This window comes from Electrona antarctica (genome assembly GCF_951216825.1).
Source record: "Electrona antarctica genome assembly, chromosome: 4".
In the NCBI taxonomy this organism is placed as follows: Eukaryota; Metazoa; Chordata; class Actinopteri; order Myctophiformes; family Myctophidae; genus Electrona; species Electrona antarctica.
The window spans coordinates 26,505,530-26,518,243 of NC_136809.1; the positions used below are offsets into that span (position 1 = coordinate 26,505,530).

At 44.5% G+C, this 12,714-nt stretch overlaps 1 protein-coding gene across 1 annotated transcript; it reads left to right on the forward strand.

Moving 5' to 3' along the window:
* Nucleotides 1–10,302: 10,302 nt before the first annotated feature.
* On the forward strand, nucleotides 10,303–11,764 carry pou4f2 (POU class 4 homeobox 2; the record flags this gene model as incomplete). Its single annotated transcript, XM_079499142.1, has 2 exons — nucleotides 10,303–10,503; nucleotides 10,826–11,764. The coding sequence occupies 2 exons, from the start codon at nucleotides 10,303–10,305 to the stop codon at nucleotides 11,762–11,764; spliced, it is 1,140 nt and encodes a 379-aa protein (XP_079355268.1).
* Nucleotides 11,765–12,714: the final 950 nt, after the last annotated feature.

The following is a 12,714-nucleotide window of genomic DNA, read 5'->3' on the forward strand; positions in this document are numbered from 1 at the left end:
AAGCTGATCTAGCTCCTTCAGAAGCAGCGCAGGCTGCATCCGACTTCCTGTTGTCAACTCGCATTCCCTGCAAAAAAAGAAGAAGGGAAAAAAAGGAAAACTGCTGCTGCAGCCCAAGAAAACCTACAGCACTTTGTTGTATGCCGAAAGAAAAGAGTTAATTAGAAATACAAATTCTCCCAGATTGTTATTAATGGGGAACTGTAGAGTAAGCAACACAAATTTCTGCCCATAAGTAATTCTCAGGTATCTTTGATCTGCGGCCCACAGCGGATGCTGCCGTGCGCCGCTGCCTGGCTTCTGGGAGCACGCCAGCGCCAGACATCTGGCTACTTTGTTATCATTGGTTGATCTGCTCCCGCGAGGCCACTCTCGTGACACCAGGCAGAGAGTGTCCTGGCAAGGAAAAAATTATCAGCACATTTTGAGTGGATTAGAGTTCCAAAGTGGCCCTCAAAGCTCTACAGGGGTGTGGTGAGCCATGCTCAGTCGCAGGGGGTGGGTGTGTGTGTGTGTGTGTGTGGTGGGGTGACAGGGGCGTTCCTCAGGGTTCTGTTTTGAGACCGCTGTCAATTTGAAAGGCAGCGAGGGTACGGCTCCCACTGTTGCATCACATCGGCTTTCCTGCGATGTCTTTGGGAAGTGGAAAATAGAGCCTCACCCCTCCTCCTGCCCAATTAGGATCCGTCAGATGTACAGGGGGAGATTCAGCCAAAGACTTCCACTGATTAATCAGACGGTTATGATTGGTAGTTTTATAGCATGAGGACTGGAGTGCTTTGTGCGTGAAACTCCAAGATATTTTTTCATGTATTTTATATATATTTTTAGGAAAACGATTAACGGCATTATTCACTGACTAATGCACTTTTGGTTTCGGTTGTCGTTCTTCAATTTTGTCGTCTTTGACAGAATCTTGACTGCCATCGCAGCACCTCCGCCAGCTACCTGCAGCTTTGAGGGTGTGTGCGTGATCTCAGCCTCGTCTCGAGTTGGGGGAATCCATCAGACAAAACACTTGTTTAGAGGTCATAAGAAAAAGAATGCTGGCTAAGCACTGGCTTGGTGTGATGGGATGAACCTTATTCACTCAATTGATTGAGGTATCGTGTCTCTTTTTTCCCCCCTCTCGGCGTTTCCATTTGTGAACACAAAGCTGCGGTGACCCATAAATATTACATGGGTGTGGAGATGCAAAGCAGGAATTAATGACTGGGACGTGTGTGTGTGTGTGTGTGTGTGTGTGTGTGTGTGTGTGTGTGTGTGTGTGTGTGTGTGTGTGTGTGTGTGTGTGTGTGTGTGTGTGTGTGTGTGTGTGTAGAGAGAGAGAGAGCGACGGGTGTATGGCAGGTCCCTATGGGATTCTGCTTAGACAGGCAGGCATGGAGAGGGCGTGGTCCTCCCCCCCCTCTCTCTGTCTCTTTCTCACACACAGTTTTTATTCAGTGTTGCAGAGTGGTTCACTGGGTTGCAGGACACATATATAGTTAGATCTCCTGTCCTGCCCCTCTGCCAGTGTTACCCTGGCTGCACCATAGCATTCATCAGCATCATGCTTAATGTTCCTCCAGGCGGCCACCAGCCTCCCTGCCAGCTATCCTCACCAGGCCCCAGAGAGGACCAGAGCTTCAAAGCTACACAGTGGCATAGCATTTAATTACAAAGGGACAGAGCCATACACAAGTCTGATATCTAACGCGCATTGCAAGACGGCATGTCTCTCTCACTCAATCTCTTTTGCAATATCTGCATATTTCAGTGTTGCAACACAGTATTAATTGTTTTCACAAATCGGACCTTATATATTCAGTTCAAGTGATACAGTTCAAGCACACCACTGTTCTGACAAGCAAAAAAGACCTTGAGTAACAACAAGGTAATGATGATGATGAGATGGTTAAATGGGGATATGACAGAGAGGGGAGATGAGATGGAGATAAAAGAAGGGAAGGGGAGAGACTGAGGGAGAGAAAGAGAAGGAGCAGGGACAGTTAAATGGAGAACAAGGTAGAGAGAGAGAGAGAGAGAGAGAGAGAGAGAGAGAGAGAGAGAGAGAGAGAGAGAGAGAGAGAGAGAGAGAGAGATAGTGGAGAGTGTGTGAGAGAGAGAGGCTCTGCTTTACATGATGAATCAGATGAGGAGGGGCCACTTGACACCTGTCACCTAACCAGCCAGGCACAATTACCTCCAGGGGGAAGAGGAATGGGAGGTGTGGGTGCACTGAATGGAAGGGGGACTTGCTAGGGAGTTGTGCGTAGCTCCCAGTGAAATCGGCAGAGCGTTTGAAGATCATTAGTGTTACAGGCCCTGTCTTCGTGGCCCCGTCCAACGTCCTGAGCGGCTGGCTTTGATCACACTGCTGCGATTTTTTGTCAATAGTACTGGGTACACGGCATACATTATAAAGTTATACACACAAAGTCAGCAGGTAAAGCGCCAAGCTCGATTTCTGTTGTGCGAGCCGACGGGGCCGCTGATTGCTGCTAATGAGAGCGTCACATCTTCTCTCTCTCTCTCTGGCCAGCGATGAACGGGCGGACAAGCTCTCATGTTGTTACCGTGTAAGGCAGTGTAAGGCAGGCTGCTCGGTTGTCAGTAGACGTCAGTGGGGGGGAAAGGAGAAGCATCTTAGCTGTATGTGGTGTTGATCATGTCTTTTATTGGACTTGATACCAATAAATTATTGAGTATGTCTTTGTGAATAAATGAAAACAACTGAAATGCTGTGTTTTACTTGCTATGTTGTGATCTACATTATATTATATCACAGAGAATATTGTAATCTTTTGATTTCCCTTTGAGTGGCTTTATGAATGTCAATCATGCACTTTTAAAACCAATGGTTTGATAATATCCACTACATGGCATGTCTGTGCTAAACCTATACAGTATGTGCTGTACAGAAAGCTGTCATGTTATGGTTCTGAAAACACATTTTAGATTTGTGCAATCTCAAAAACATTGCATAGCATTCTTAGCAATCAAACCATGTTGATATTATTTTGTAATACAAATATTGTGAGACCAGTAAATTACAGATTGACTGATACCAAACAGAATCAGTGTGTGTCCAATAAAACCTTTGAAATATTGAGGTATGTCTTATCTATATCTGCAAAGCCATGAACCAATGTTTACTGATGCAGTTTAGACAGTATTAACAGGGAGAAGCATTCAACAATTCATTTTATTCTATCTACTTAAAATTATACATGTGTCATTGACTGAAGTATGAAATCAGAGGGAAAGTATGTATTTTTAGCACTATGATTGATTTTCATTAATTCAACTGAGCTGCTGTGTATGACAGGAGCCAGTGAAAAACATCAGTTTACATAATTATGCATGTTATGTGGTCGTAAAAGTTACATGTGTATTGGTAATATGTATGAACAGTAAATTAAAATAGAGTGGAGTTATAGGTATATGGAAGGAAATAGAACAAAGGATTTCAGACAAATTCTTCCAAATGAAAAGACTAAACAAAACTACAAAATTGCACATTCAACTTTGGGAACCCAAATGAAACCTGAGCACATGCAGTTGCACACATCCACACAGTCATGCACACACAGTAACGCACACACCGTCACACACACACACACACACTATCTGTGTGGAGTGTGCCACTGTGCCCTTTAAATATTGTGTTTGGCATCGCAGCACCGCAGTTTGGATGGAGAAAAGTGATCATTAAGGCTGATGAGGCGCGGGCTCTGAGCGATGACAGCGTGACAGCACAGAGCTTTTTAATTTGTCGGATCAGATTGTGACATGCTCCATCAGAGGACGGGGGAAATCTTTTCATTTGTGCGGAAGAAAGGGGGAAAGGGGGTCAATTAGCCTCCGCCATTAGACAAGCTGGTGACAAGCCGCATAATGCCACACGGGACAGTCAAACTAATGAGAGAGGTACGCCGAGATGTTCAACCAGGTTGGACAGAATTCCGCAGTCATCCTCCCAGTGTTAATCACTCGTATGGCACCTGGCGCACACATTCTATACAGTCACACGCTCCCTGGTTTGTGTTCTCCGCAAGGCCCGCCCTCATAGATATCACATTCACTGTCACTTCACCTAGGGTTTTGGTTGCCTCAAAGGGATTTCCAATATGACTGTATAACCACAACCACAAGCATCAGCACTGTATAAAATCGAATATCATTTAGAGAAATGATATTCACAGGTGCACAGAGATGCAGGGTTGATTATGTTTTATTGAAGAATATTGTAAAGGCATTTCAAAATTGCTAAACAAGAGAGGGACGTGAAAACTACAGAGATTATGGATAAGGGATTTGAACCTACATCATTAGACATTATGCCAGTGTGATAAAAAAAACCCATCTTTGTATGATTTCATCCTTATAAATCCTCATGTGGACTTGTGGAATTATTTAGAATTTGATGGAAAAGGTAACAAAATGAAATGCAGTGCATTAAAAGTTGTGAATCGACAGAATAAGTTAGAACTACAAGGAAGAGGGGAGCTGGCGAACGGGAACTCATTTTTTATCAGAGGAGAATATTTCATCAAAGCCAGTTTTTTTTCCTTCTCTGTTTCGGTCTGGTGTGTGTTATTTGACTCAGTGTCAGGTGAGGCGGTGGCATGCCTCTCTCTATATTGATCTGAAGTACCTAAAGGTATGTGACATCATTATGAGGCCTGACCTTATCAACTGCTGCCCTGGAGCCTAGTGGGGATGGGGGGGGGGGGGGGGGGGGTCTGGCTGGGCAACAGAATCTACTGCTTCTCCAAAACCCCCCAAAGGATGGTTGGCTGTCTGGTGTGTAGGGGCGATGTGGTGGTGGTGGTGTTATTTGTTTTGCTGACCTCACGGCTCCCCTCATTTCCAGGCCCTGTAATCAGCTGTGGCCTGGGGTCGGGGCTCTGGCTGCTAGAATAGGTGGGACTGGGCCAGTTTGAGCCTGGCTATTTGTAATCCTTAGTGGAGAAGGCTGGAGGACGGCATCAGCCACCATGACACTGATCAAACAGAGGGGGTCCCAAGCCTCAACATCCAATATCAGTTGGCTCACAATCAAATGATCTAGTAGTACATTTGCTCAATGACACAACGCAGAATCAATGTGACAAAAAGACAAACAAAACTAGTTGGCAGCAGACATTCCAGATGTTTGCAGACCGAGTGGCTCCTTTTAGAGACTAAACTGTTTGAGACAGTGAGATTCAGAGGTCACAAGAGGGTTGATTCCGTCTCAGCCATTGTTGTGCTGTTTTAGTTGAACTTATAGCGTTCACAGATGAGTCACAGATGAGTTTGCTGTTTGCTATCAACCTGCATCAACTGGTTTGGTATCAACCAGGGTGTTGGAGGTATACCTGAACACTGTTGACGCTAGTCCTCAACTGAAGATCAAACCCGAAGCACACCAAGGACTCGATATAAAGCAGGTGAACTCCAATTCATGTAGTTTGCTGAAATCTCTTTCATTGTCTGCAACTGGTGAGTCATTTGAGTCCCTGAAAGAGAGAGAGAGTCGACAGCGCGTGACACAGCGATTTCCTGAAGGCCTTTTGTGGTGCATTTGTGTGTGAGTGACTCCGTTTGTGTGCGCACTTAGCGGCAGTCTTCGTGTGTGTGTGTCCGTGATCAAAAAAGAGAGAGATTTACAGAACATTACAGCAATGCAGATAGTTTGCTAGTGGATGCTGTCACACTTCTTGTCTCCACCCCCTCCAGGTAAAGCAGATGAATAAATAAAAGCACACCACACTGCCCCCACCCCTCGCTGTGTGTGTGTGTGTGTGTGTGTGACTGTGTGTGTGTGTGTGTGTGTGTGTGTGTGTGTGTGTGTGTGTGTGTGTGTGTGTGTGTGTGTGTGTGTGTGTGTGTGTGTGTGTGTGTGTGTGTGTGTGTGTGTGTGTGTGTGTGTGTATTGGGGGGGGGACTCAAGACTGTTGCTCTTGTCTTGAGTTAGAGCCAACTATAGCTCTCTTTTATAGACCCACTTCCAACAAGCACTGACCTTCTGCTCCAGCATGTTAAGAGCTCAGTGAGATCACAAAAGGGGGAGGGAAGGGTGGGCTGGGAGTGTTGAAGCTCTGAATAAAGGCGTCAGTGTTGGTACGAGCAGCTGAGAGCCTTCATCCGCTCCGCTCCTCTCTTCCTCTCTTCTCTGTCTCTGCTTCACCCCCCCCCCTCCTCCTTCACTGGTGCTGGCAGATGTGTTGCATATAGCTCTGTCTCTGTGTTCACGTCTAGCAGCTAAAAGCAGCAGCAGCGGTGGAGGCAGATAGCGACATACCTTGTTGGCGGCACAAAGGAGCGGTTCTGTAATAAAAAAAAAACAGCTGTCTCTGGTGGTCTCGGTGTAATTGGGATTGTTAACGTGGAGAGCTCCTGAGGGAACGCGAGGAGACTGTGTCTTTGTGTAAAGGCACACAGGCACCTCTGCAACATCCCTTGATTTGTATGTAAGTAATATGGGGTGGGGGGGGGGGGGGGGCAGAGAAAAGGGAAGAAAGCAAACAAGTCACCTGAGTTACATCAAGCCTCACTGCTGTTCCACTGTGCTGCTCTCCACCCCCCCTCCTTTTCTGTCTGTGTTTGAGTTTTACTTTTGTTTTAGCCGGGACCTATTTATTTAGATGTAGGCTAGTAAAGTAAAATCTCGCTGAGGTGTTTGAAATGTTTCCTTTTTAAGGAATTCCACTGAGGGCTCTGTGTTTTGGGTTGTTTTGTTTTTTGTACTATTAGCTTTTGATAAGGACATAAAGATGCCCTGCGATTAGAGCAAGTTCTACAAATTGAGACATAATGTTCCAAAAGCGGTCAGATGATGTAGGGTTGGGAAACACTTAACAACATTAAAACAGCCCAATCCCAATAGTGCCACTGCTAACATTATATAGGCTATTCTTCCTAAATGATGCAAGATATGAAATCCTATATATGTCTTTGTGCTATAAGAACCTGTGGTTTCTATATAGATTAATATTTACAGTATAGTCTTCCATATAGAACATCTTGATACAATCCAAGTATTGTATTTTGGTTTTGGAGGCCTCTGTAGCTATTCATTAAATTATATAGTGGGGGTCTGGGGGGCCACATATTGGCATTCAAAATTAAGTAAATCATTTTGCAATTCAAAATTAGGTGGATATGACATTTTCTGAATTAGGATTTTTGGTTAAATTCACGGACATTTCATCAAATAGCCTACATGCTATATCGTCCCTTCATGGACATTTCATCAAATAGCCTACATGCTATATCGTCCCTTCACGGACATTTCATCAAATAGCCTACATCTATAGCGTCCCCGAATAAATGATTCACTCACTAAATTGGTGCCATAAGCACCAATTTATCGTTATGACAGGTCCTTCACACGTAGAGGAGAACTAAATATTAGTTATTAGGCCTATCAATTTACACGGACATGTCCGTGTAACTTGATAGGCAACATCAACATTGTAGCCTACTTCAAAATCAATTGGCTTGGCGAGCAGCTGCGCTGATTTATTTGACTTTACACTTTTGTGTGTTTCATTGAAGATGAAAATTTCATACGCCCGATTTAGAGGTGGTGAAATATAAATGATTTCTTTAAAGTTTCATCATAGATCAGTCTGTCGGTATATGAGAGGAGACACTGATTGCCCCTTGAAGTCTCCGGAGCGAATGTGGGGGACTGGCTTCAGCGGTCTGTCGCCCCGCTTGAGTAGCAGGAAAATCGCCCCAGCGGCGCCGCGGATGACTCTTGCAATGTAAAGTGCAGTGTGCACAGTAGCACCAACAGCTTTTGTCGCTGCCGTGGGGACATATTAAACATCTATGTGCATCAAAAATGAAAAGAACGACAATTGACATCCAGCCGCTTACAAAGAAGACCCGCCGTGCCGAGGACGGGGTGAACCCCTATATAGTCCCTATTGTGCCCTTCATTCGGTAGTATAGGATATGGCATTTTATAGCATATGGGCCTAGAAATAGACTATATGACATTTTGAAAATAAACCTAGCTTTATTAGGCCATAACCTTATGGTTGATTATAGGATTGTCTGCCAAAATGTTATAGCACCTATCACTTTATACACTTTGGTTTATTTGGAGATAGACTATTGTACATTTTCTATCAAGGACTAAAATATATATAGGCTAGGCGGCTGTAGACCTAAACTTTCAATATGAGTGTGAGAGTTAAGGGAGGTATTTTGCCTTACCGACCCCTTCATGAGTGATTGTCTCTCTCTCTCTCTCTCTCTCTCTCTCTCTCTCTCTCTCTCTCACTCACACACACACACACACACACACACACACACACACACACACACACACACACACACACACACACACACACACACACACACACACACACACACACACAATTATAAAGGAAAAAATTACAATTATTTTCCGATGAAAATAATTGAATTTGCTATATAGCTATAGCCTACTGAGAGAGCGTTTAGTTCCCATCCTAACAATTACACCATGCTATGGACGTGCTCAGATTAAACGGGTTGGACAACCCCTTGTTAATTACGGCATGATTAAAGGTTTTTAATTATATTACTGACGAAGTGGTCTAATTAGAATAAAGATAAGATAATAGTCCGCTATGACAAGTATGTAATTGTATTGGCTTTGCAATTAAGTAGGCTTCCGCTGCATGGGGACTTTTGAAAAAAAGCAAAGCAAAGCAAAGCAAAGCAAAGCAAAGAAAAGAAAAGAAAAGAAAAGAAAAGAAAAGAAAAGAAAAGAAAAGAGCACAATAAAACGATTTAAAGTACAAAGTCTTCCTGAAATAGAGTGTGCGCAATATTAACAACTAAATTCAAAATGAGCAAATTCATCACAGCGAATTTCGTTAACGACCATAAATGCAAAACAAATCATAGACTGAACATTATATATATATATATATATATATATATATATATATATATATATATATATATATACACACACACACACACACTGTACACACACACAATTTTCTATTTGTGTGAACGTTCAGTACACCTGAGGTGCCATAATATAATGGCATTCTCTTAACTTTGATTTATTCGTCTCTAGGAGGACACGCGCTGCATGGCGTGCAGGAGCTGTCCATGGTAGGTAGAGCTGTCCATGGTAGAGCTGTCCATGGTAGAGCTGTCCATGGTACTTCACAGCTTTTACATTTTTACCCCCTTGCTATATTTTCTATAGCAAAAGAAAGAATATCTCGCCAATCTGATTATCAAAAATGTGTTTGTGTAAAATGAAATAGTTAGCCTATAGGCAATTATTTTCCTCCGCTTGCACGTGTATCCAACAAACAACAACAACAACAACAATAATAATAATAATCTTATTCATTTCTTTCCCCCAGAACTTGGATACAATGCCGGGCGGGAGTCATTTGAAATGAATGCCTTGTCGCAAACTGCCCATGCGCAGAATCCCCAGCGGCAGTGTGGCCCTAATGAAGAATAATAAATCATGAAAGGTTTTTCAGGTACAGTGAGAGAGAGAGAGAGAGAGAGAGAGAGAGAGAGAGAGAGAGAGAGAGAGAGAGAGAGATTTGAGGAAGGCGGGGGTGAGAAAGGAGAGTGAGTGTGAGAGAGAGAGAAATAGAGGCGGAGAGAGAGAGAGAGAGAGAGAGAGAGAGACACACACACAGCCTGCCCTTCGCCTCAGAGCAGATCAGTTCGAGTCCCTGCAGCATTGAACGCAGTCGAAGAGACGACCCTCACCGTTATTTTATCTCTCAATTACGCTTATTTCGATGCGGACACTTTTTTTGTCCCCAAAAGGAGTGAACACAGCGACAACAGTTCTACGCGTTTCAAAATTGGAAATCCTATTCAAGAAGGACGGAAAACTTTTTCGTTTGCTTTCGATCGTTTTTTTCCTGGCGTCATCATCTATGAGGAGATTCCCCCAAAAAACAATATCCGCAGCAAAAATACAAAGGACACAAGGTGAAGGAGGGAAATCGAAATCTCGTGATTATCCATAACGGAAGAGGTAACCAGAGGCACAGGCAAAGCTCAACTGCATGGCTTGTTGTTGTTGGCTCCTAAGATATCTCACTTGCAAGAAAAAAAACAAAAACAAAATAGGCTAGCCTGTACGTATACACACCGCCATATACCTCCGCTGGTAATAATACATGCGCTAACTTGAGAATTGGACGATCATCATCATCCACCTGCTCGTAATTCGACAAGTGACTTGAGAAGAAGATTCCTTCGAAGCAATTGGGCTTCAACTCCGACTCGGAGGAGGGCGGAGTCTTCACGTGTTAAAAGGAACTTGCCGGAGCTCGGACGGCCGCAAACATGATGATGATGTCTCTGAACAGCAAGCAGGCTTTCGCCATGGCGCACAGCAGCCTGCCGGAGCCCAAGTACTCTCTGCACTCGTCCTCGACCTCCACGATGACTTCCAACGTGCAGTCGTCGTCGTGCTCGGGGTCCAGACACAACAGCACCATCATCAGCAGCAACGCGGAGGCGATGCGCCGCGCGTGCCTCCCACCGGTACGTATTCTGCATAATCACCGCTTAAAGGCACATTTTGACAGCCCACTTTTTTTTGCTTGATGTTTTTTTCATGTCTGCACAGCAAATCACCCAACACCTCCATTTCCCCCCCTCTGCCCAATTTATGTATTCAGTCGGCTTTGCCTTTTATATTAATTTTTATGACCTGGGATGTTGCATGTGTCTTGTTTTTGTGTGTGTGTCTGTGCGCTCTCCTTTTTTATGATTTTTTTCTCACATTCTGGAAATGTTTTAAACCGAGGAGAGGAGCGAGTATTCCCTGTTGACAGTTATGTGTGCATTCTATTTGCAATTGCAGAGCAATATATTCGGAGGCATGCATGATGAGAGTTTGTTGGCCCGCGCTGAAGCTCTGGCAGCGGTGGATATCGCCTCGCAGAACAAGAGCCACCACCACCCGCCTCACCACAGCCCCTTCAAGCCGGACGCCACCTATCACACCATGAACACTCTCCCATGCACCTCCTCCTCGTCCTCCTCCTCGGTGCCTATCTCACACCCCTCCGCCCTGCCCACCCACCCCAACCACCACCACCACCACCACCACCATCACCACCACCAGCCCCACCAGGGCATGGAGGGGGACCTTCTGGACCACATCAGCCCAGGACTCGCGCTGGGGTCCATGGCGGGGCCCGACGGCTCGGTGGTCTCCACGCCGGGGCACCCGCACATGTCGGGCATGAACCACATGCACCAGGCCCTCAACATGGCCCACGCCCACGGGCTGCCCTCGCACATGGGCTGCATGAGCGACGTGGACGCCGATCCCAGGGACTTGGAAGCCTTCGCGGAGAGGTTTAAGCAAAGACGGATCAAACTGGGGGTTACCCAGGCGGATGTAGGGGGTGCTTTGGCCAACCTGAAGATACCCGGCGTGGGCTCCCTCAGCCAGAGCACCATCTGCCGATTTGAGTCCCTGACTCTCTCTCACAACAACATGATCGCTTTGAAGCCCATCCTGCAGGCGTGGCTGGAAGAAGCCGAGAAATCTCACAGGGAGAAACTTAATAAGCCTGAGTTGTTCAATGGCGCTGAGAAAAAACGGAAGCGCACGTCGATAGCCGCGCCAGAAAAGCGCTCATTGGAAGCATATTTTGCCATTCAGCCGCGTCCATCGTCGGAGAAAATCGCCGCTATTGCAGAGAAATTGGACCTAAAAAAGAATGTGGTGCGTGTCTGGTTCTGCAACCAACGACAGAAACAGAAACGAATGAAATACTCTGCATGTGTCTAAAGAAAACAAAAAACAAAACAATCGCTCTTGAAAAATCACCCATGGTCAAAAAGACTTGGAACTGTTTAGAGACGATTTGTATCATATTTCTTATCTCACACTTTTTCAATCATCGATGACTTTGTGCTTTGAACTCCGAATAATTCATAACATGTCAAAAGCTGACTGAAATTTTCAAAAAAAGAAAAGAAAAGAAAAAAGAAAGGAAGGAAAGAAAAACACTGTCAAGTCTTATTCGCAAAGGGGGATTGTGGAATCAAGTAACGCGTCGTTTGACAGAGCAAGTAAGGCCACTATTTCAACACTTACTACTAACACCTTTTAAACATCAGCGCAGTAGGCTATGGTTTCTATAGGCCTGAATGCTTTAATTACTTATGTTTGTGTTTAATTTAAGAATATGAGGACTAGTAGGTTGCTGATTAATAGCAGCCTAGTGAAAATAGCAATTATTGTTATTTTGCACGCTGTGGGCTAATAACTCAAAGCACTTGGCTGGTTACTAAAGGGGTGTATGTATATTTTGGCCAGCTACACTTTTTTCATCCCCTTCTTCGACTTCACAACAATGCAGTCTGACATTTATTCAGGGCCCACTGAGGGGGAAGAAGACAAACACATTGCTTGGTCTTGAAAGCTATTATTAGATTACTGCCAATTTTGCCAAATAACCCAGTGTAAATTATTAATTTAGCTGTCACACACACTTCATTTTGTGTCCAGTGCGTAATTTATTCCACTTTGTTAACACGTGTAGTGAAAGGTGAAGAATCAGGGAGATTAGGCTATTATTACTTTGTTTTGCAAGAGGCCAAGGGTTTTTTTGGAGGGGAGGGCGACGAGGGTATAGAGTTTGATTTATAATCCCATAGGACCCATAATGTATAGCCAAATGGACATATTGAAATAAGAGGATAGTCTAGCAATTTAGTTTTCAAACTGGGGGAAGA